This window comes from Theropithecus gelada, chromosome 15 (genome assembly GCF_003255815.1).
Source record: "Theropithecus gelada isolate Dixy chromosome 15, Tgel_1.0, whole genome shotgun sequence".
Lineage (NCBI taxonomy): Eukaryota > Metazoa > Chordata > Mammalia > Primates > Cercopithecidae > Theropithecus > Theropithecus gelada.
Window position 1 is genome coordinate 81,443,577 of NC_037683.1, and position 22,210 is coordinate 81,465,786.

General features: G+C 41.6%; 1 protein-coding gene across 3 annotated transcripts in view; it reads right to left on the reverse strand.

Moving 5' to 3' along the window:
- Positions 1–22,210, reverse strand: part of DOCK8 (dedicator of cytokinesis 8) — a 237,404-nt gene that overhangs the window by 22,566 nt on the left and 192,628 nt on the right. For all 3 annotated transcript variants that reach the window (XM_025360064.1, XM_025360066.1, XM_025360065.1), the window contains 12 exons: positions 21,475–21,657; positions 20,981–21,110; positions 19,925–20,012; positions 15,396–15,492; positions 13,935–14,069; positions 12,588–12,740; positions 10,092–10,250; positions 8,383–8,483; positions 7,419–7,611; positions 3,009–3,152; positions 958–1,089; positions 366–500 (listed from right to left, as the gene is read on the reverse strand). In XM_025360064.1, coding sequence (XP_025215849.1) covers positions 366–500; positions 958–1,089; positions 3,009–3,152; positions 7,419–7,611; positions 8,383–8,483; positions 10,092–10,250; positions 12,588–12,740; positions 13,935–14,069; positions 15,396–15,492; positions 19,925–20,012; positions 20,981–21,110; positions 21,475–21,657 — 1,650 coding nt within the window. The remainder of the gene's footprint in view (positions 1–365; positions 501–957; positions 1,090–3,008; positions 3,153–7,418; positions 7,612–8,382; positions 8,484–10,091; positions 10,251–12,587; positions 12,741–13,934; positions 14,070–15,395; positions 15,493–19,924; positions 20,013–20,980; positions 21,111–21,474; positions 21,658–22,210) is intronic.

Here is a 22,210-nt window from a genome sequence, read left to right on the forward strand (position 1 = left end):
TTCATGTTGAAAAACTCTATTACTCTCTATCTACTAGTATAAACTACTAACATTTGGAAAGGGTGATAAGAAAGCACATGACCTCGATTGAATTTTGCACAGACTTGAAAATAAATATTCACCATATAAAATAACAAACTGTGAAAAGCATACACAGAGTCTTAGGGAAAAACTATCAAAATCTTACATCACCTCATGATCTCACCTAATACCTTTCTACTTTGCCTTTTATAAATGCAAAGGGGAAAACTTTATGTAGAGATCAATGACGAATCCATAACTCTTTGTTTATTTTTGGTAATGACCCACTCTAACTTGTTTTTGTAAAGTGTACCAGGTCAAGCACACAGAATCACTTTTCTTACCTCTAGTCTATGTGAGATCTCAGGAAGCTTGGTAATTGCAGGCTCTTTGTAAACAAATTCTTGTTCATCCAAATCCCCAAATTTGGATCCAAAGAAACCAACTCGGAAGTAGGTTCCAAACATTCTCTTATGATCCTGAGGAACAAAATATAAAAAGCTCTCTTTAGTTATGTCATTCTGAGGAGCCACTGAGTTGTAAAGCGCAGGGGTCTTTCACTGTGTTAACAAAGCATTTTACTCCTGTGGCTGATATAAACAGAAATTACTCCCTAAAAAAATTAATGCTTATGAAATAAACTTCAGAAATAACAACAAAAGAAATCCCATGAAAGATTTCTGGGCCTTCTTTTAAGTAAACTTAAAAATTTCTCACATTTCCTGGTTATAAAGTAATTTAAGCTGTATGTTTTCACATTTGGAATTTTGGTCCTCTGTTAGAGGAATCCCAGCCCTTTTCTGTTTGACAGGTGAGAGCAAAAGCAATGTGCTAAAGGTAAATCACTTCCTGGAGAGGAAGGATGGCTAAGCATCTGTAGGACAGGGCCGTCTGCCACCAGGTAACAGGACCTGCCAGCCAGCCTCCCCCAGCTACCTTGTTTACAATGCTGTCGAAGGCCCTCTGCAGCTTGCTGTGAGTGAGTGTCAGCTTCCGGAATTCTCGATGCGCTTCTAGGATGGGGATGACCAGCTTGTAGACCTCGTTAACCGTCTCATATAAACCTCCCTTGGAAAGAGGAGAAGAGCATCAGAGAGAATTTAATCCACTGGAAACGTAAGAAGAGCAACCAGAGGTCATTGCCCAAACAGTGTGCTGGAGAGTGAATTTATTGTTGTATTACAGTATTTTACAGGGCAAGAGGGGGGTATCTGAGCATTTTTGGGACAGTGGTAGCCTTCAAACTGAACTAGACACCTCGCTAAGTAGTCCTGTATGGTCATAAGTAGGGAGAAGAGCTTTTGGGGAAAAAAAAAAAAAAAAAAAAGTACTGGCTGAGTACAGTGGCTCATGCCTGTGATCCCAGCACTTTGGGAGGCTGAGGCAGGAGGATCTCTTGAACCCAGAAGTTTAGATCATCCTAGACAACACAGGGAGACCCCCTGTCTACAAAAAATTTAAAAATCAGCCAGGTGTGGTAGTATGCTCCTGTAGTCCCAGTTACTTGGGAGGCTGAGGTGGGAGGATGGCTTGAGCCCAGGAGGTCAGAGCTGTAGTGAGCCAAGACTGCACCACTGCACTCCAGCCTGGGTGACAAGGCAAGACTCTGCCTCAAAAATGAAAATGAAAACAAAAACAAAACAAAACAAAAAAAAGTAGGAGAGAAGTTTGGTAGCAAGGACTAACAGCAATTCAGAAAGGCAGTTTTAGTATATTTAAATTGCATCAGAGGTCCTCCTCTAGCCAGATGCTAAATGTATGCCTCCAGAGAGTTAGTAGGATTCTAATTCATTTTCTTGAGTTTGAGGAAAAATAGAGTATTTTAGACATTTTCTGAATCCTGAAAAGGAAAGCAGGAATAGAGAGAAGATAGTTAAAACAATAATTAAAATACATAAAATCGTAGAGAGGAAACTTGGAAATAAAAACTGGAAAATAAGGATGAGTATAGTATAGATGAAAACAAAATTGAGTCGGCTAAATATAGTATTGAATATTTTCTTGGCTTAAAATTTAAGGGAGGAGGGAGATTATTAAAATGAAAACTGGTGGGGCGTGGTGGCTCACACCTGTAGTTCCAGCACTTTGGGAGGCCAAGGTGGGCAGATCACTTGAGGCCAGGAGTTTGAGACCAGCCTGGCCATCAGGGTGAAATCCTGTCTCCACTAAAAATACAAAAAATTAGCTGGGTGTGGTGGTGCACGCCTGTAATCCCAGCTACTCAGGAGGCTGAAGCAGGAGAGTTGCTTGAACCCTGGAGGCAAAGGCTGCAGTCAGCTGTGATTGCACCACTGCACTACAGCCTGGGTGACACAGCGAGACTCTGTATCAAAAACACAAAAAGAAAAAAGAAAAGAAAAGAGACAGAGTGTTTACTCTCTGCCCTGAATCTCAATGACTTCACCTCTCTCTTTATTTTTTTAGTATATATACTAGGAGTATTTAGATCCAGATTAAGTTAACCAGACGAGTCTCCGTGGTTTCTGTGCCCACATTTCTGGAAGCTGGTTCTGGTCTGTGATGATCCTTCAGACTGCACAGTGGCTACGAGGGAAGACACTGCCTGTATTTCTTCTCTCTCCTCTCAGTGGTTCCTCCCTATTTTTTTTTCTCTGAGAGGAAAAATGAGGGAGTGAAAACATGCCTCATCATTTATTGTGTAACCCTGGGCAAGCCATTTCACCTCTCTGTGGCTTAGTTCCACCCCTATTAAATGGAAATAATACTGTGAAACTGCTGCCCAGCCAATGAGCATGCAGTGAAGGCCAGACCAGCACTGTGATGAAAGGCTGTCTCAGCTCCCTTGGGGAGCTCATGCAATTTGCATACATCAAAGTCCTCCCCAGGCCCATCCCCTGCCCTGCACACCCTGGCATGTGTCCTCAGGAAGTGGGGCTGACTGGGCCATTAAGACCAGGTGTTCCCAGCACCCCAAGTCCAGCTGGAGTGTGGGAGGCCAGGTCCCGGGATGCCCTCTGGGTACTGACCGTGCTGAAGAGCTCTGCAGCCTGCTCCAGGAGGCCCACCAGGCCACTCTCGGTGAAGTACTGGCCTGCGCACACCCCATCCTCGTCAGGTGACAGGGTGTCATCAGAGACCACAGACTCCTCCAGCACGTTGGAAGAAATATTCTGAAAGAGACCACAGTATAAGCCTGGAGAACAGGGCGACCAGACTAGTGAGAGACCACAGGAACCCAGAATGGGGAAATGAGGAAGCTGGTGTGCAGATCCTTACCAAGGCTGTGACTAAACTAGGTCTGCAATTCTACCCCAAGAGTATCAGTCTGCCATTCATTTAGAAGGGGCACACTGAGCAACTGGTCTTCAAACCTCACGTTTTTCTTTTTAACCATTAGGAGATTTCGTATAAAGGACAATTACCTCAATGTCACAACAGCTGAGTTACTTTAGTGAGACAACCCTAAGGGACACAGGGCTGGTGTCTTGGTTTTCAAAAGGCAAAGGCCAATTAACACTAACTAGACTCCCTGTTTCATCGAGCGGACCTCTGACTTTCAGTGGTGTTTTTCTGAAGTATGTTTCTACTCTGGAGTTGGCTTTCAGATAAATAGCCATGACATAGGACAACAGCAAGTGAGGCTGTCTTCATTAGGGAAGTTTTCATGGCATTGCAGCAGTTACTGTGTGTGTGTGTGTGTGTGTGTGTTTCTTCCTGAACATTTAGTTTCTATGCATTTTTTCCTTTACAAAAACATTGCATTTAGAGCCACTAGCAGAGCATGCAGAGACCATGGTCAGGGTGAAAAAAGTAAGAAATCCAAGACATAAAATTTAGAGAGGTACCCACTTTTAGGGCCACTGAAGTACTGATCTGGTACCTGCTTGACCCTGAGGTTGAGTGCCTCCTCACCCTAGCACTGGCCCTGGCAGTGAATACATGACAGGTCAAGAATCATTCTTAGCTCACAGCTATGGAAGAAATGTATATAGAAAAGAGAAGAAAAGGGAAGCCTTCCCAGTTTAGGAATTACAAACAGGTGGCACACATGCCACTCCTTCCTATTGCTGTAATCATGGCAGGCATAACTAATCAACTGTAGCACTTTTCCCTAGAGCTTGGATATAGTCTCAAAATTCTTCAGCATAGTGCTTCAGTCAGCTGCTACTAACTGAGCAGAGTTGGCTTGTGAACTAAAAGCTGTCAGCCTTCTGGCCTGGTAACAAGATCAAGTGAATCAACCTTGCAATCAATCAGTCCATAGTTGTCACGGATAGCCCTATCCCTTCACATGCAATACTGTAACGTAGTTTTAGGAATATAGGAGGAGGCTCTCAAGTGGCCAGTCCTTGTGGCCAGTCTTTCTTCCAAACCTGGCCTATGTATTATGATGTTTCTGTGACAACAGAAGGTCCAAGAAATTCAGTTGAAAGCATTTAATAACCCAGGATACTATTAGAATTGTATGTAATTTTCCACGTTAGAGGAACAGTTTTGAAGCTATGTAGCCTCATCAGCTGTAGTCAGAGGAAAAGGATTCTGCAGACTTTCTTGGCTTCAGAATCAGGGAGGTACAAGTAACAGCAGTATCTAAGAATGTGTCCATATCTACAGTTGTGAAATAAATATCGCACTCTGGGACACAGAATTTCAGTGATCTCAGTTTCCTGGAATTCAGTGACCTCAAAGTTATTTTCCTTGCACATATTTATTTATCTCTAGTTTATAAATCTTTTCCGAAAGCTCAATTTCATTGAGCAGAACAAGGTTGAAAATCAAAGCAAAGAGCATTTGCAAAATCAACACTGGACATCTGTTGTTAATGCTGTCTAGAATTCTTTCCTCCTTTATAAAGTAAAGCATCCTGATTTGGGGGAAGAAATCACCCATAACTCCAGGTGTGGACCTGTGACCCTGGGTCAGTCAATCAGAGCACTCTATTTCTCTGGCCACTATGACTGGTTCAGGGATGAGCACAGGACCTGAACAGGATCAATAAGATGCACTGAGGCTTTCTCTGAAACTGCTAGAAAGGAGGCATCTCTCTTCTCTCCTAGGCTTGAACCTAGAGATGTAAACCTAAACTGTGGTGTGGGAAGCCTGTGAAGAATGAAGCTGACACAACAGATGGCAGAGATGGGAAATGGTGATGACACTGAGATCTGCTGACATTGTTTGGGCCCCTGGGTCCAGTATGGCAGGTGCTACTCCAGGCTCACATTCCTCATACAGGCTGATAAATTCCATTTTTACCTTCTGTCAGTCTGGGTTGGGTGTTCTTTCACTTGCCAGCTACATTTCCAAATTGATTTGGTATGTCTCATTTGAGAGAAATACGAATTCACTCATACACATTAATATAATTTGGCTTCTCTTCTGTAGCTGAGAACACCTAACTCATTGCCTCCTGTACATCATGAAGCCCTCACACTTCAGTCTCTTCTGCCTTCCTTTTCAACTTCCTCACCCTTCCCCGACTCACAGGGCCTGGACCATAAATGCTCACAATATCTTGTGCCTCTTTATAACAGTATTTCTCATAATTATAACTGAATAAAGATTGGAATAATTAGTTATATGGTATCTCTCTGGTTAGAATGTAATGTTCATGAGGACAGAATAAGTATTCAATATTCTCTAAAAGAAGGAATCAATGGATAAAGATATGTGAACAGATAGGGCTGTATGCCCCCATGTTGGGATAATGTGGGATATTTCTGTTGATTGTATAATAATGATTCTGTCTTACTTTGGCATGTCATTATTAGCAAATCAATTGAATTCTAGGTAAAATTAGGACAGTAAGGCTTACTAAATATAAAAGTCAATAATGAAATGCAATTGATATTTAAGTGATAAATATTAAATCAAATATAGTCACAGGAAAAAGGAATAAAAGAATTACAAAATAGTGTAGTAAATGAAACAATATGAAGGGCTAAATCTTACAATTTCCTGGGAATTGAAAGAGGAGTACTATAATATTTACTGTTGATAGTATCAAATGGTCAAAATAAATTTGAGAAAAGAAGCAGATACATCTAAAATAACTCGTATAACTTTCTTGTGCACTTTTACGTGATTTGAAATCAGTTGTTATTTTTATGTTTTTGGATGAGATTTAATTATCAGCTTTTATAACAAACATTTCTGAATTAGGAAGAAAATTCATTTGCTGAGCATGAAATGACAGAATAACTATTTTTGTTCTTGAGGACCATAAGAAAGGAGGAGTTATTCACAGGAGGCAATACCCAGCTTTGCTGCGTTCTGGGAAACCAGAAGCTCCTGGTTCCACCAGCATAGTTTCGGTGACTTATTCTCTAGGCCTGGGAAAGCTACTTTGAATTGTCCTTTCTTTCTGGTTCATACAACATTACCAAATTGTGTTGAAGAACAATAACAAGAACAAAGCCTTTCATAAAATCAGCCATGTAAATTCAAACAAGAATAATACAAACCCTTGTAAATGACTTCGTGAGTCTGGCTTGAAAAACACTCTATTACTATAGCTATATTGTTCATGGTTTCAGGGATGGCCATCTCTACAAATTTGTCTCTTACAAAAAAAGTACCCAACATTGTGCTTTTTTATTTTCTCTCTCTCTAAAGGCTATATTAAACTATTCAGTAAGAACACTTTAAGTGACTACTGAGCTTCCTCATCTGAGCCAGCTTTTAGGTCTGGCAGACAATTTCCCTTTGCCAACTGTGGGTAATTTTCAGCTTATGCTAAGGGTACTGATTCAGCCTTTTGTTTCCCTTCTCAGGTCAATTTGATTCTTTGTTGATTTTGGATTGGAGAGTGGGCCCCTCCAAAGTTGGAGAGTGGAATCAAATGAATGGGCCAGGAGGAAAATCATTTATCCAATGTTTTCCAAACTTTCACAGATGTCAGTATACTGTGTCAACTACAATCTTTGAAAAAGAGTTTAAATGACCTTAGAAAAGTTGCTCTCTCAGTTCTCTCATCTGTGAAGTGGGAGTAATAACACTTTCCCTACCTAGCTGCTTCACAGCTTTACGGGGAGGTTCAAATGAAGCCATGCATGTGAAAGTGTTTGCAAATGTCTCCCTAAAGTGCTATTAATAATGGCTAGGTGCCATTATTGTAAACAATAATTAAAAAAAACAAAACCCAACGACGATGGGAAAGCAATTAGAAGAGGTAAATATAATGTATGAACTTGGGATTTTTCAACCTTAGCACTACAGACATTTGGGGCCAGATAATTGTTTGTCGGGGGAGCTCTCCTACTGCAGAATGTTTAGCAGCATCCTGGCTTCTACCAGTCAGATGCCAGTAGCACCTACCCACCCACCCCAGTTGTGATAACCAAAAATGTATCTAGACATTGCCAAATGTCCCCGGGGCTGGGGGACAAATTGCCCCAGTTGAGAACCACTGCTCTAAGGAAAAAGCTGCATACCCCTACCTGGAAGCTGACACTGCCCACGGGCAGGTAGCTGTGGTCCTCCAGCATGCTCAAATACTCAGCCACTAATGCAGCAGCGTGCACCAGGCACATGGCGGCCTCCGTGTAGCATTTCTTCTTGGTGTGTTTCTCTGCCATGTTCTGGAGCCAGGTCAGCCGCAGATCAGGAGATGCCTGGTAACTCTTGGCAATTCTGCAGACAGATTGAGAAGTAGTTTTGAGGACAGTGGGTTAATGACACTGTTCTTCTACTTTATGTGACCTTTTCTTTTTTTCTCCCCAAGAGTTCCCTGCACCCCTCCACCTGAGATTTTGCCCTACATTTCCAGAAAACGAGAGAGAAGAAAACATTTATTAGTCCAACTATTTTTATTCCATGTTTAAGCTGTGCTGACCTCCAATAGTACTTAGTAAAAGCCATACAGGGAAAAAATATCTGATAACATGATGTCTATTTTAATGGCTCTCAGGTAATTTTCTGCCTTTTCTTTTCTTTCTCTCAAAATAAAACAGAAGACACAAAAGTACTGCACTTTGTATGATGTTGCATCTGAACAATTTTACCTCTGTAAGTAATTTCTCCTGAACAAGGATTGGAAGACCAAGTTTTAAACTACGCACAAAAAATGATTTCTGAAGTAAAACTACATATGTATGTCTAAATATAATTGGAACAAAACCATATAGAAAATAATTCCAACAACAGTCCATTATTCTTTTCTCTGATTCCGTGGCAAGTAGAAGATAGTGTTATTAAATAATGCCTCACTTTAAATTAGGGAGATCCTTCTGAAAACTTACATACGAACTAACCTACTCTGAATGTTTAATTTCTATATATTATTTGGCTATCATCCAAACCACTATATCCATGTTAGCTGCGATCATTACATTAGTAAGAACTCCACAGTGACAAATCCTCGACCCCCAAGTGATGCCCCTTGAGTGTGTCAGGAAAGCTTACCTGTACATGAGATCCATAAGCATCTCAGGATCTTCCTGAAACTCCCTCATTTTCACCGTGTCATATAAGATGCTATTCAGATTACAGAGAAGTTCCTCCACCTGCAAAAAGTGTAAGTCTCAAAATAATCTTAGCTTTGTAGTCCCATGTGAAGAGCTAGGATTACACTGAAATGCAAGGGGAAGCCATGGGAAGGGTTGGATCGGAGGGCAGCAGAGACTAGGGGTGGCGGAGTCATCCAGACCTGACTCTGTAGTTTTCATCTTCGCCAGCCAAGGTGCTTATGAGACCTGGATGTGTGTTGGCCCTTGAGATCCATAAATCTGCCTGCATCTTCATACTATCCCTATCTCCAACATTTTTGTTTAAATTAGTTTGAACCAGTTTCAGTTATTTGTAACCTGAAAAGTTATAAACTCTACTCTGGAATATCAGGGCTTTTTATACTAAGTAGGAAACAGCTTGGGACCTCAGCTTGAGTTCCATGTCTCAGAAGCCTCCTGGATCTTCTCAGGGCTTCAGAGATTTTAGAATATCTTGTAACCATTATTCTTAATTACAAAAGCCAACAGTGGAGGTCCAGGGGAGCCTGCAGTACAAAAACAATGAGAGACTATGACTTGATCTATAGACCCTGGCAGATGACTTAGCCACAGAATGTTGTCTTACCCCCCTTCCCCTCTGCCAGCTTGTCAGGGCTCCTAAAATTTCTACCACTAAAGTCTTTTCACTGGGTGAAGGCACTGAAGGCCTTTATTAAACTGCCCATATTTTGATTGGTCTTGTTGGTGAATATCTCTACACAAATGATGAAATTAAAGGAGTATGGTCAAGATGAAATGAGAGAGGAAGGATGTGATGTAGAGGAGAGGAAAAAGGTTCTGAGAATGAGGATGCAACATTGCCTGAGAGGGCAAAATAGACTCTGGAAACAGGGTTCTCAGACTAAGGGAACAAAAGAAAACATTCATTCATTTATTCTGACTTAATTAAGACCCTACCATAGAGCAGGCTAGGAGCTGGAGTTAAAAGATAAATGGGACAGGCTAGAGTTCCATGGTCATTGTAATGGACACGGAAGAGATTACTGTCCTTACAAGTTTCCTTAGGACAACCTTGTTTACAAGCTCTCTCAAACTCGGCCCTTCCTTACCCCTCACCAGACAAGTTGGTCCCTTTACCATCCCTTCAGACACAAATAATGTATTCTTTCAACTACTCACAATTTCCCCCTAACTTTTTCCCTGCCTAACTGAATCCTACCCCAGCCTTTAATCTTATCCCTCCTCGCAGGCTTTCCTGGCCACCAGATTGTTTATTGATCACGACCTCTCTTCCTCTAACCTTACATAGCATTTAGTTCCTGACCACACAGTTGGCACTTATGCATCATTTGTCTTGTACTGCCTCCTAATTGTGTTGATACTGAGCATTCCAAACAGACTGTTAGCATATTGAGACTGGGGACAGTGGTGGATGTATTTCTTTTTAAACCTCTCATAGTGCTGAGAGCACATGCATATTGGACAATAAATACTTGCAAATGTTATATAAGTATATTTACATACTAATTGCATATGTACATACATACATACATACATAATAGTTGGCAGACCCAAGACTCATGCATGAGACAAGGTATGGTGGCTCCAGTGGCGCAATCGGTTAGCGCGCACTACTCATGAGACAAGGCATGTGCTCCGGCGTACCTGGGTGGGAAAAGGAGTCATCTGCATGGCCGTGTCCTCTTCTGAATAGGCCAAAATCGTCCTCAGGGATCTTCTCAGGTGCTCTTCATTAAAGTCTGGTGCTCTGCCCACCAAAGATGCCAGCGACATGGTTACTTGCATCTTTACTCTTGCAAAGTTCTGCATCAGCGAAAAAAAAAAAAAAAGATGAAATACATAAGATGCACTTAGCAGTAGATAACTGAAAGCATCATGGCCAGACACAACTCCTCAGTGTTTCCTCTATCCCTGTCTTAATCATTTCCTCTTCTCTCAATGAAACGGGAGCTACACTTTGCACAAGATTCATATTGTTGTTTAAATGGTTTAAATGGACATTGCTCTCACATAAATCTGTCAGGCTCCCTTTAAACTTTCATTGAGGACTGGGCTGCCTTTGTGCTGCAAGCTGGAAGATTCTTATACAGTTGGGTCCAAGAATACGGTATATCCTTTTGTGCTAAGAGTCTCTTCTTGGGACTTTATTTAAAGTTTATTTAAAGAAAGAGACTTCTGGCTCGGCCTCCTAGCACTTTGGGAGGCCAAGGAGGGTGGATCACTTGAGGTCAGGAGTTCAAGACCAGCCTGGGCAACACAGCAAAACCCCATCTCTACTAAAAATACAAAAATTAGCTGGGTGTGGTGGTGGACAACTGTAATTCCAGCTACTCGGGAGGCTGAGGGAGGAGAATTGCTTAAACCTGGTAGGCAGAGGTTGCAGTGGGCCAAGATTTTGCCACTGCATTCCAGCCACAGTGACAGAGCGAGACCCTGTCTCTAAATAAATAAATAAGGGGACTTCAGCGGCCAGCATTTCTGAGATTTTGAACTCTGTGTAAGCAACAAGGTTTCGTTTCTTCTTTCTTTACAGGCCCATGGAAAAACATGGCTATCGGAAGGTCCCCTGAGGAATATCCTGAAGGCGTTTCAATAATCATCCCTAATACATTTGGAGGAGGCTGACTTTCTTCCGTGGGCCAATTTATCCTTCCACATCACTTGAGCATACTTATTAACATGGCCACAAATGGAAATTCCAAAGAATCTATCAAAATCTAGACAAGCTAAAGCAAACTTGACGGTTCTATAATAAAGCTGAACTCCAAAGTCTTCGTAGCTTTGAATAAAACTCAAGTCTTGGCTAGGCAGGGTGGCTCATGTCTATAATCTCAGTACTTTGGGGGGCTGAGGAGGGAAGATCACTTGAGCTCAAGTGTTCTAGACCAGCCTGGGCACGCAGCAAGACCCTGCCTCAACAAAAATGCAAACAAACAAACAAAAAAATTAGCTGGGTAAGGTGGCTTGTGCCTATAATCCCAGTTACTACATGGGAGGCTGAAGCTGGAGGATCACTCGAGCCCAGGAGTTGAAGGCTGCAGTGAGCTATGATTGTGCCACTACACTGCAGCCTGGGTGACAGAGTAAGACACTGTCTCAATAAATAAATAAATACATAAATAAAATATTAAAATGAAACTAAGGTTGAATGACACTGATCATTTAAAAGTCTCTCCCATAGGCCATTCTGGCACTAGCTAGTCAGAATTTAGAAACAGGAAACACTCCTCTGAATTCTAACCTGTCTATTGTATTTTTTCCCCCACAGATGATAACTTTTAATCTAAAATATTCTTCCATTTCTTTCTTTATTTTATTATTTTTTTTTTTGAGACAGGGTCTCAGGCTGGAATACAGTGGCACAATCTTGGCTCACTGCAACCTCTGCCTCCTGGGTTCAAGCGATTCTCATGCTTCAACCTCCCAAGTAGTTAAGATTATGAGTGCGTGCCACCACATCCTGCTTATTTTTTATATTGTAGAGACGGGGGTTTCGCCATGGTGGCCAGGCTGGCTTGAGCTTCTGGCCTCATATGATCTGCCTGCCTTGGCCTCCCAAAGTGCTGGGATTACAGACATGAGCCACTGCACCTGGTTATTTTATTTTACTATTATTATTTTGAGATGGAGTCTTACTCTGTTGCCCAGGCTGGAGTGCAACGGGGTAATCTCGGCTCACTGCAATATCTGCCTCCCAGGTTCAAGCGATTCTCCTGCCTCAGCCTCCCAAGTAGCTGGGATTACAGGCATGCACCAACACATCCGGCTATTTTTGTATTTTTAGTAGAGATGGGATTTCACCATGTTGGACAGGCTAGTCTTGAACTCCTGACTTCAAGTGATCCACCCGCCTCGGCCTCCCAAAGTGCTGGGATTATAGGCAAAAGCCATCACTTCCAGCCCCTGGCTTTCTATTTTAGAAACATGCTAATAGAGACCACTGCATTTAGCTGATGAATTCACTTTTACATGCAAATTAAAACAGAAGCTGCTATCTATCTACATACTCAATTCTTTCTTTCTCACAGGACAGAAGTAAACTGAAATACGGCAAAATTTCCTCATGTTTTTTTCTCAGCTGATACTTTGCATCAGTTTTCTCTACTGATTCCAGGTCACTCAGCTGGTTTGAACTCTTACACTGGTGGCTCCAAAACTGAACCTCATGAGGAGGTAAAGGGTGGCACAGGCTTGGCTCCGGGTGACATCCATGCTGCTGCTGCAGTGGTGCAGGACTTGGTGACACAGGTCGAAACACTGTTCCACCTCCTCTTCGAAGAGTAGGTCTCCAAACTAGGAGAGACATAAGAGGCCATTAGGCATCACTTGGCACTTTGATACACTTTCTGGACTGTTGAAATATGCAAATGTCCATTTGGGCAAGCAAAAAGCCGAGAGGAGTTAATGCATTACTCCATAAAGATAATGAGCTATGTGAATCAGAAGATGAATTTAAGCAATGGAATAGACTTGAGATTTAATTATGAACTGTCCAGCTAAGGGCAGAGCTGTGTTATTAACTGCACTGTGAGCCCGGTTGCATTCACTGGTGAAATCACAACTATGACGGAATTAAACCTGAGTGTCCTGGGTTCCTGGGAATGTATTGGTGATGAAGACAGAGAAAATGGTCCTGATAAGGATGAGCAGAAGAATTTTACTTTTTAAATTTAAAAGATCTCATGTAGAAGGCACCAATTGAGATCTTCAATAAAGGGAAAAATAGGCCAGGCACGGGGGCTCACGCCTGTAATCCCAGCGCTTTGGGAGGCCAAGGGAGGTGGATCACTTGAGGTCAGGAGTTCGAGAGCAGCCTGGCCAACATGGTGAAACCCTGTCTCTACTAAAAATATAAAAATTAGCTGGCTGTGATGGCACACGTCTGTAATTCCAATACTCAGGAGGCTGAGGCATGAGAATCGCTTGAACCCGGGGGTAGAGGCTGCAGTGAGCTGAGATGGTACCACTGCACTCCAGCCTGGGTGATAGAACGAGACTCAGTCTCAAAATAAATAAACAAATAAATGGAAAAACAATCTGCATGTTACCCCAGGATAATCCTCATTCCTCAGGGTGTGAGAAATTCATTTCTGACCTTCGTGGCATTTTATGGCATGACATTTTGTAAGACTAATGGGAGTCACACAGAGGATTTAACCTCACTCAGCACAGCTTACAGAGAGAGAGTGAAATTGCTAAGTCACTCAGTTGATCTCTGCTCTCATGTCATAGACCTTCAGTGAATGGCCATTTGAAACTTCTAGAGTTAGGTCCACATTTCAAGTATGGGAGCCACTGTTTTTCCTCTCCATGGTGGCTTCCCACAGAATCAGGGCATTTGCTTTCTTCCTAGGAAGACTTAAGACCTTTACTGTGATGCCACTTAATATGCTCTGTGAGTTTGGGTCCACCTGAAGAGAGAAGTGTGGAGCTAGATGAGAATCTTACTCTTAACTAAGAGGAAGAAAACAAGCATCCCATGTTTACCTTGGCGATGAGAGCACGGAGTGTTGCAAAGCAGTGAGTCAGGTAGGTGGTACTCTGATCACAGTTCAGAGAATTCACCAGCACCCTCAGAACACCTCCCAGCAGGCTGTCTTTACAGTCCAGAGCCGAGCTCGCCTGGGGGAATGGAAGAACAGCATTATTGAATGCCTGCACTGTGCCAATGAACTGGATGTTCCTGACAATCAGCTCAGTAATGCTGATGTTCCATCTCCAGTGGTGAGTCTTAAGAGTTTGGTGAGCCACCATGGGTATCATCCATTAACCATGGGAACTGAAGACCTATTTCCAAACGGCTTTATTTCAATGCTTCCAATAAGTTTGGGATTTCTAACTAATTTTGGGTTCCTAAATGAAGGTATGAGGCCCATCTCCCTCAGCCTGGGTCACGTCTTTTGGAAAGTTCTTTCTTTGTGTACAAGACATAGCTTTCCTTATGGAATTCAAAACATAATTGTGGGCTTCCCAGTACAACAGGGGCTGCTTGGTGGCAGCAAGGTTTCTAAATAGAAGCTTGCTTATCCGCTACAGAATGACTAACAACACCAATATAATCGAGGGCTAGTATAGATATTTGGCACCTAATACTGTGCTATATAAAGATACGATGAATGTGATACCAAGCATTTAAGTTATCAAAGATATCAAAGTCAACTAAAATATCACATACTTTTTGTGTTTATTTTTTATATGATTACTTAGATTTTAGACAATTTAAAAGTTAGAGAATTAAGATTTCACTGTGTTTCAACAATATTTCTTCTAGCCCTAAAAGCAATCCTGGACCTACTCTAATGAAGGACTTCTCAATGGAAACACGTAAGAACTCATTTTTCAGGGTAATTAAAAACTCATTACTACCTAGACATCTTGGGAATTTGTGGAAATATCACATAGAAGATAAAATTAATATGGTACAAAGTTCACAAAGCTATAGGGATGGCAAATTCAGGGTACAAATGACTTTCCTTAACCAATTTAAGTCCAAAGAAGATATCATTTATCAAATTTAGCACTCTTTTTACCTAGCCTAGTCATAATCATAGCTCCCATATCAGACAGTGACCATCATTCAACTGGAGTTGACCCATCAGAAAAAACCCTAGTTACCACTACTGTTCTAGATACTAAACTATAAGCCGAACATCCACATTATAAACTTGGTACATACTCACACAGATTTAACCAAGAGGGTCAGTTTGTCAAACACCTAACCCTCTCCAAGTAAGCCCTAAGTCAAAGAAGCCAGAAGAATGTTGAGTATCTCTGAAATTTATAAGGTAGACACTATTGCAAATAGTAAATTTGCAACTTCATTTTTTAAAAAAAGGTACTATGGGATCACATTTATGTCTTTCACAATTTTGCATTAAGAAGTCCTTATTCAATTCTAGTAAACATATTCATGGCAGACAGATCAGATTGGGTGTTTGTTTTCCTCACCTGGATAATATTTTCCTGCATATCCAGGATGATTAAATGTGCTTCTGTAGCCAGGTTGCCACTGATCAAGGCTTCTTGATCTAACTCTGCCTTTGTTCTAGGAAACAACAAGAGGTCAAACTAAAGCGCATGTCAAACCTGGCCAGGTTCCCCATGATGGTAATCTATGCACCAAGGTGTAAAAAAATCTCCAGAATAGTCAACCTTGAAATGAAAACAGAGCAACTGGTCCTGAGTAACTACAGTGCAGGTGCCTTCTGTGATTCATGTCTTGTTGAAACAACTGTCTAGATAAGGTCTCCTGGTCTTCCTCATCCCCATTATTATTAATAATGATGATGACAATTATAAAAATAACACTATGGGTAGAAAAGCAGTTATTAGTTGCTACTAGCAATTAAGCTCTCCTATCAGGTTGTTGCCTAAAGCCTCAGGGCTATGGCTGTATTTCATGCATGAAAACCATTTCTAGATCTGAGTAAGGGGAAGTCCCTGCAACATGTGAGAGAGAGTGAGACTGGATGTGATGTGAACTTGGCAGTGATGCAGCTGGGTTAGGAAAGGGTGGGGCTTTAGAGCTGGGTCAGGGGAGAGTCAGTCTCTTAACTTCCCAAAGACCACCTTGAGGTTGCTCAGTCAAGTGCGTGGCGTCTTTCGTCCTTTTCCATTGGGAAGCAAGACTGTATTCCTGTAGGGCAGGTGATCTAACATCCTGCTGAACATTACTGGTCACTGCCCACTTGGGAATGGGAAATTGCCTGGTGTTCGCTCCTCTATTAGGTTTCACTTTAAGGAATCAGAATGGTTTTTTTTTTGTTAGCCTATCCATTCTCACGAAATCTAAGTGAAGCTGTAAAGGGATATTTTGTATCATCACCCAAATCTAGTTGCAAGGAAAGAGAGGTATGAAGAATTGATTTTACCAAGATGCCTCAGTAGCCGAGATGTTACCACGGGGATGGGGTATCATTATATCAGCTCAGATGTCTTGGACCAGGGTTACCACTTAGCTGTTCTTGAGTCCCCTTAACCTAATGATGGGGGCATTGCAGCTGCTTATATACCACTGAGGACTCAAAAAATAAGCATTTCTGTGTGTTTTACATGTTTTCATGTTTAGGATAGGCTCTCTGGTCCCAAGGTACTTGACATTTTTTCTCATTCTCCAAGTGATAATATATGTGTAAAATAAATGAAATCTAAAAGTTTTTTTTTTTCCTTAGAGACAGGGTCTTGCTCTATCACCCAGGCTCGTGCTCTATCACCCAGGCTAGAGTGCAGTGACACCATCATAGCTCACTGAAGCCTTGAACTCCTGGGCTCAAGTGATGCTCCGCCTTAGCCTCCTGAGTATCTGGGACTACAGGCATGAGCCATCAAATTTTTATATTGTGATAGAGTACACATAACATAAAATTTACCATGTTAACCTTATCCTTTTTAATTAATTGACTGCTAGTTTAGTTTTAAATTTAGAGCAATGCTGTCCAGTAGAAACAATGGGGCCACATATGTCATTTTATATATTGTGGTAACTACATTTAAAAATTTTTTAAAAAGGGAAATTATTTTTAATATATTTTGTTTAACCTAAAAGATAAAAAATACTGTCTCCATGTAAGCAATATAAAAAAATTACTAGTGGAAATATTTTACATTGTTTTATTCACAATAAGCCTTCAAAATCTGGTGTGTATTTTTCACTTATCTTGATTTATTATCTCAATTTGAACTAACCATATTTCAAGCATTCGATAGCCATATGTGGCTAATGGCTGTGGTATTGGACAGCACAGATCTAGAGTGTCCTAATCTGTTTTTTTCCAAATTTTTGTATTGTGATAAAGTACACCTAACATAAAATTTACCATCTTAACAATTTTTAAGTATACAGTTCGGTAGTGTTAAGTACATTCAGATTGTTCAACCATCACTACCACTAATTTGCTTTTTTAAAAGCTTACCATCTGGCTAGGCGCAGTGGCTCATGCCTGTAATCCCACCACTTTGGGAGGCTAAAACAGGTGGATCACTTGAGTCCAGGGGTTTTAGACCAGCCTGGGCAACGTGGTGAAACCCTGTCTCTACAAAAAATACAAAAAGTAGCCAGTTGTGGTGGTACACACCTGTAGTCCCATCGACTCGGGAGGCTGAGGTGGGAGGATTGCTTGAGGCCAGGAGGGTAAGGCTGCAGTGAGCTGTGATTGTGCCACTGCACTCCAGCCTGGGTGACAGAGTGAGACCTTGTCTCAAAGAAAAGAAAAGCTTACCACCTATTCCTTTAAAACAGTGGATTTGGTGGCAATAGAATCGACCCGGGAAGTTTTAACAAATACTGATTTCTGGGTCCTGCTGGAGTTTCCTGTTGAAGTAGTTGAGGGTACCACTGGGCACTGACGGTTTTAAAGCTTCCCAGGTGATTCTAATGTGTGGCCTAGGTTGAAGATTACTGCTCTAAAAGAAACAGAGCCAAAATAATTGAAAAATGATCAGAAAGAGGGTGAAAGACACTACTATTATAATTATACATTTTCCAGGTAGGTAGGTTGAGCAGTTATAATTTTACTATGGTTTCCCTTTAAAAAAGAAAAAGCACAAAGCCCCTGAGAATTTGTAGATGTGAATCATCAGCTCTGATAACCAGCAGCCTACCAGGTAGTACAGGGCTGAGAACTAACCTAGAACAAACTGGAGGCCACGCATGGTAAGGACCAATATTGTGTTGCTCCTACAAGCCAAAGGGAAAGGTTTTCCAGAACACTGGTTTACACAGCCCAGGCAAAACAGGCCTACTTAGGGGTTTTACTTTTAATCTAGTAAAGCAGATGAGCCAAACCACCTAAGCAATTCTGTAGCACCCACGGCATGCATATTTTTGTAGCTGTTGTTCATTGCCCAAAGTAGAATGTATGGACTCTCAGATCCAAATATTTTATAAATCAGTCCAGGGAATTTAGTGCAAGAATAACATACACAAAGCAAATAGGCATGATACCAGCAACTGGGTCTAAGTCACAGCTATAATAAAAATATACTTATTTCTTGAATGTTTTAAAATAAATTTGACTCCCAAAAGTCCCATAAGTGAACCAGAATGATTCATTCTTGTGGCAACAGCAAAGATATTAACTCACATTTATTTACAAAACAGCACTGCTAATCAAGTCTTCTCCATACCCGCTTTGATGGGTGCTTCATCACCCACGGGGTATCCTACCTTGTCAACTGTGTGTGAGGGGTGATTTTAGCTCTGCAACGTTTTGCTCAGTGAACCTTGGGACTCATTAGGCTACCTGTGGCTAAACGGTATTGGAAACATGTGCTATCTAGTCAAACATATATACTTTTAGCATTCATATGTCTAAATTGTTGCATATATAGCAATGCACATCAATATATCTATTCATCTATAGCATACATTTCGATCCAAACAGGTTTTTTTATTCTTTCATTTCTTTATAATTTTTTTTCTGATAACAATATATATTATAATACACATCTACTGTAGGAAACATAGCAGAGTATAAAAGAGAAAACATCAACTACCGATATTCCCAGCACCCAAAGAAAACCACAATTAATATTTTGGTAAATTTGCTTCCAGCCTTTAAAAAATACATTGACAATATGTCATCAGAGATTTGAGGTTTTTCTTTTTTTTGAGATGGAGTCATGCTCTGTCACCCAGGCTGGAGTGTAACGGCACGATCTCGGCTCACTGCAACCTCTGCCTCCCGGGTTCAAGCAATTCTTCCTCCTCAGCCTCCTGAGTAGCTGGGATTACAGGCATCTGCCATTATGCCCAGCTAATTTTTGGATTTTCTGTAGAGACGGGGTTTCACCATGTTGGCCAGGCTGGTCTCAAACTATTGACCTCAGGTGATCCACCCACCTCAGCTTCCCAAAGTGCTGGGATTACAGGTGTGAGCCACTATGCTACTCAAAAACCTAGTGTCTGCCCTGCCTTTGTTCATTTAACATTATGTCATAGGCATTTCCTCATGTCATTAAAATGATTTTAAAACATTTTGATGGCAACCCAACTTTTAAACATATTTTCCTATTCTGGAGCATTTAGAATGTTTTCAATTTTAAAAAACAACGTTAAGTAGCACTGACATAAATATCTTTGAATGTATATCTTGTACACATTTCCCGAATGGAAATATCGATTTGAAATTATGTGGTCCTAGGCACTGTGTTCTGCTTTCTCTATTTGCCTGTTATTCTCTATTTCCCTGCTACCCTCCCCGCAAAATCAGTTGCTTTTATTAAGCCATCTGAGGTTGCTGAAGAAATATGAGTTTTCTTTAAATGTTTATCAATGTGACAAATTTTTAAGAGCTGAAAACCACAACTCCCTATACCTTTGATTATCCTGGGTCCCTGGATGAATTGTATTTACACAGATAATGATGTTTCATTTTCCCACCCTTGGAAGGATGCAGTTGTTTCAGTAATAAAAGTAGCCTGGGAAAAATAGTTTTGGACTTTAGGTAAAAGTAGCACAAAGTTGCTGGGTGACTCACTTATCTAGCTTCTCATTAGCTTGCCGCCAATGTGTCTGCTCTTTCTTCCATCTCAAATTTTCATTTAGGCCTGGAAATCGGTCGTTCCCTAGGAGTTAAGAAATGCATGATAGGAATTTGATTAGCATGAAACCCTTCAAGATAACCAGAAGTTCATAACAAGCTCCACTGAGAGGCCTCAGCACCATTTCTCGGGCTAATTAGAGTCCACGCAGGTTGCTGGTAGGAGACAAAGTTGCCATGCTTATGTCCAAGTTAGCCTGCTCTTTGGTTGATAGACTAGAATATCAGAAGAACCTCTGCCTTTCTGGAGTGTCAGAGAGACATTTCTCACGAGCAGAGGATTCCTGTGAAACTCTGGAGGCTTACTGAATTATTGGGTACAAAAGTATGGGTGTCAAATGAGGGTGCCTGACCACCACTGAAAACTATGAGCTCCCTCCAAGTTCCCTGCCACTGTGTCCCTTTGAATACAATAAGCTGTCACTCTTTTACTTTGAGCATGGTGAATAAGACTGAGGGTACTTGGGGATTTCATTCTATTCAAGTTCAGCCTTTTTGAGATCATTCCTTCTGTGGTGGAACCCTTGAATGACTGGGACACTGAAGCCATTTCAGGGAATTGGTTCCATTCTAATAGTGCCCTGAATGATTGCAGGAGATGATCTTGGGCCCAGAACTGTTGAGTTTCTTGACCATGCTCTGAATAGACTAGCCAAATGTCACATAGAAAGGCCTCAGCCTTGAGGGAAACACCTTCCACCTTCCCCATGACTAACATTCTTAGAGGTGACCTTTTACCATCAACAAGTTTTAATTAAAAGATGTCATTTGGTGATGTTTCCAGGGTTCCTATGATCGTAGAACAGCACTTTCCCTCAAAGTCACAGGGGTAACACAAATGTCATGCACAGACTCCCAGAATCTGCTGTCTCTGACACTACTGTAAATATCTCAAGAAAGTCATGGTTTCTAATCATGTTGGGAGGACATTCCTCCCCACAAACAGTGAAAAGACTGCTTGACAGAGAGCAGGGAAGGGCCAGTTCAACACACCTGGAGCCCGGCGGCGCATCATCTCCCCTCTGGCCCCTTCTCCACGGAGCAAAGCCTCTTCCAGCCGGGCCTTGACATCCCTTGACTTCTGCAGGACTTGGGTACTGACTTTGTCAGAATTCTGTTTTCCCTGGACAAGACAGAGGTAGGAGGACATGTCCTTTGGTGAGATCTCCGTTGATGTGGAGAATTACCAAAACAGTACACTCCACAGTGATGCTAGCCAGATTTGACATGTGCTACACTGAGATGCTATTCTGGGGAATCCTATGGCCAAAACTCTGTTAACAGAAATGGGGTTCTCTCTGCACAAGGCAGAGATCCTTTCCCTGTGAAATGATCATATCTATACCTACAAATGGGTTATGGATTTGAATATAGAAATGAGAAAAATCAATGATGTCTCCATGGCCCAAACAAAGGGGATGAGTAACAAGACAGAATTGCAATTGAGAGATAAGAGCTGGTGTAAAGTTGTGCCACTCTAGACTTACCTTATACTCAAAACATAAGACACAGATGAAAAGTAGGTCTAAAATCCTGTTGAGCTGCATTGATGGCAGGTCAGCAATCCACTTCCTAATGAGGCTCTGATCAGCATTTTTCATGATCCAGAGGAAGCAGATCATGAGGTTGCGAGTAGTGTCCGCGTTCAGCATGTTGTACTGCTTATAGGGCTGGAGGGAGGCAGATTGGGGGGTGGTGGCCAGGGAAGAAGTCAAGCAACAGAAAAATTTGAGGCTTAACAGTCAAACAACAGAAAAATTCAAGGTGTTCTCTTAGAATACCATGACTGTACTTCATTGCTAGGCTGGAGATCTGTTTCCAGGAGCCCTGCCTTCCCTAGGCAGGGGAAGCGGTGTTCTTTGTGTAGGGCTACTCAGCAAAGGGGCTCACCTGGGGCAATATTTGAGCTAGGCTTTCAGCAGGCATCTGAGTACCTCTGTCTTAGGAGCAGTGTGGTCTGGTGATCTGCCCTGGGCCTTGATCATGCATGCTGCAATCCCAGTGATACAAAGAGGCTTTCATGCTGCTAAGATCTCCAAGTATTTCTCCTTCATGCTGGACAGCAGAGGATTAGACTTATAGGGGAGAAGGAAACTGGCTGGGTGCCATGAATAACCTTGCTGTTGAAGATTTAGCTTATTTGTTACATAGTGCAAAGTACAACATTAAGGGTCATGAACTGCTCAGCAAATTAATCAAATCCATGTTTGTGGAGTTCTCTGT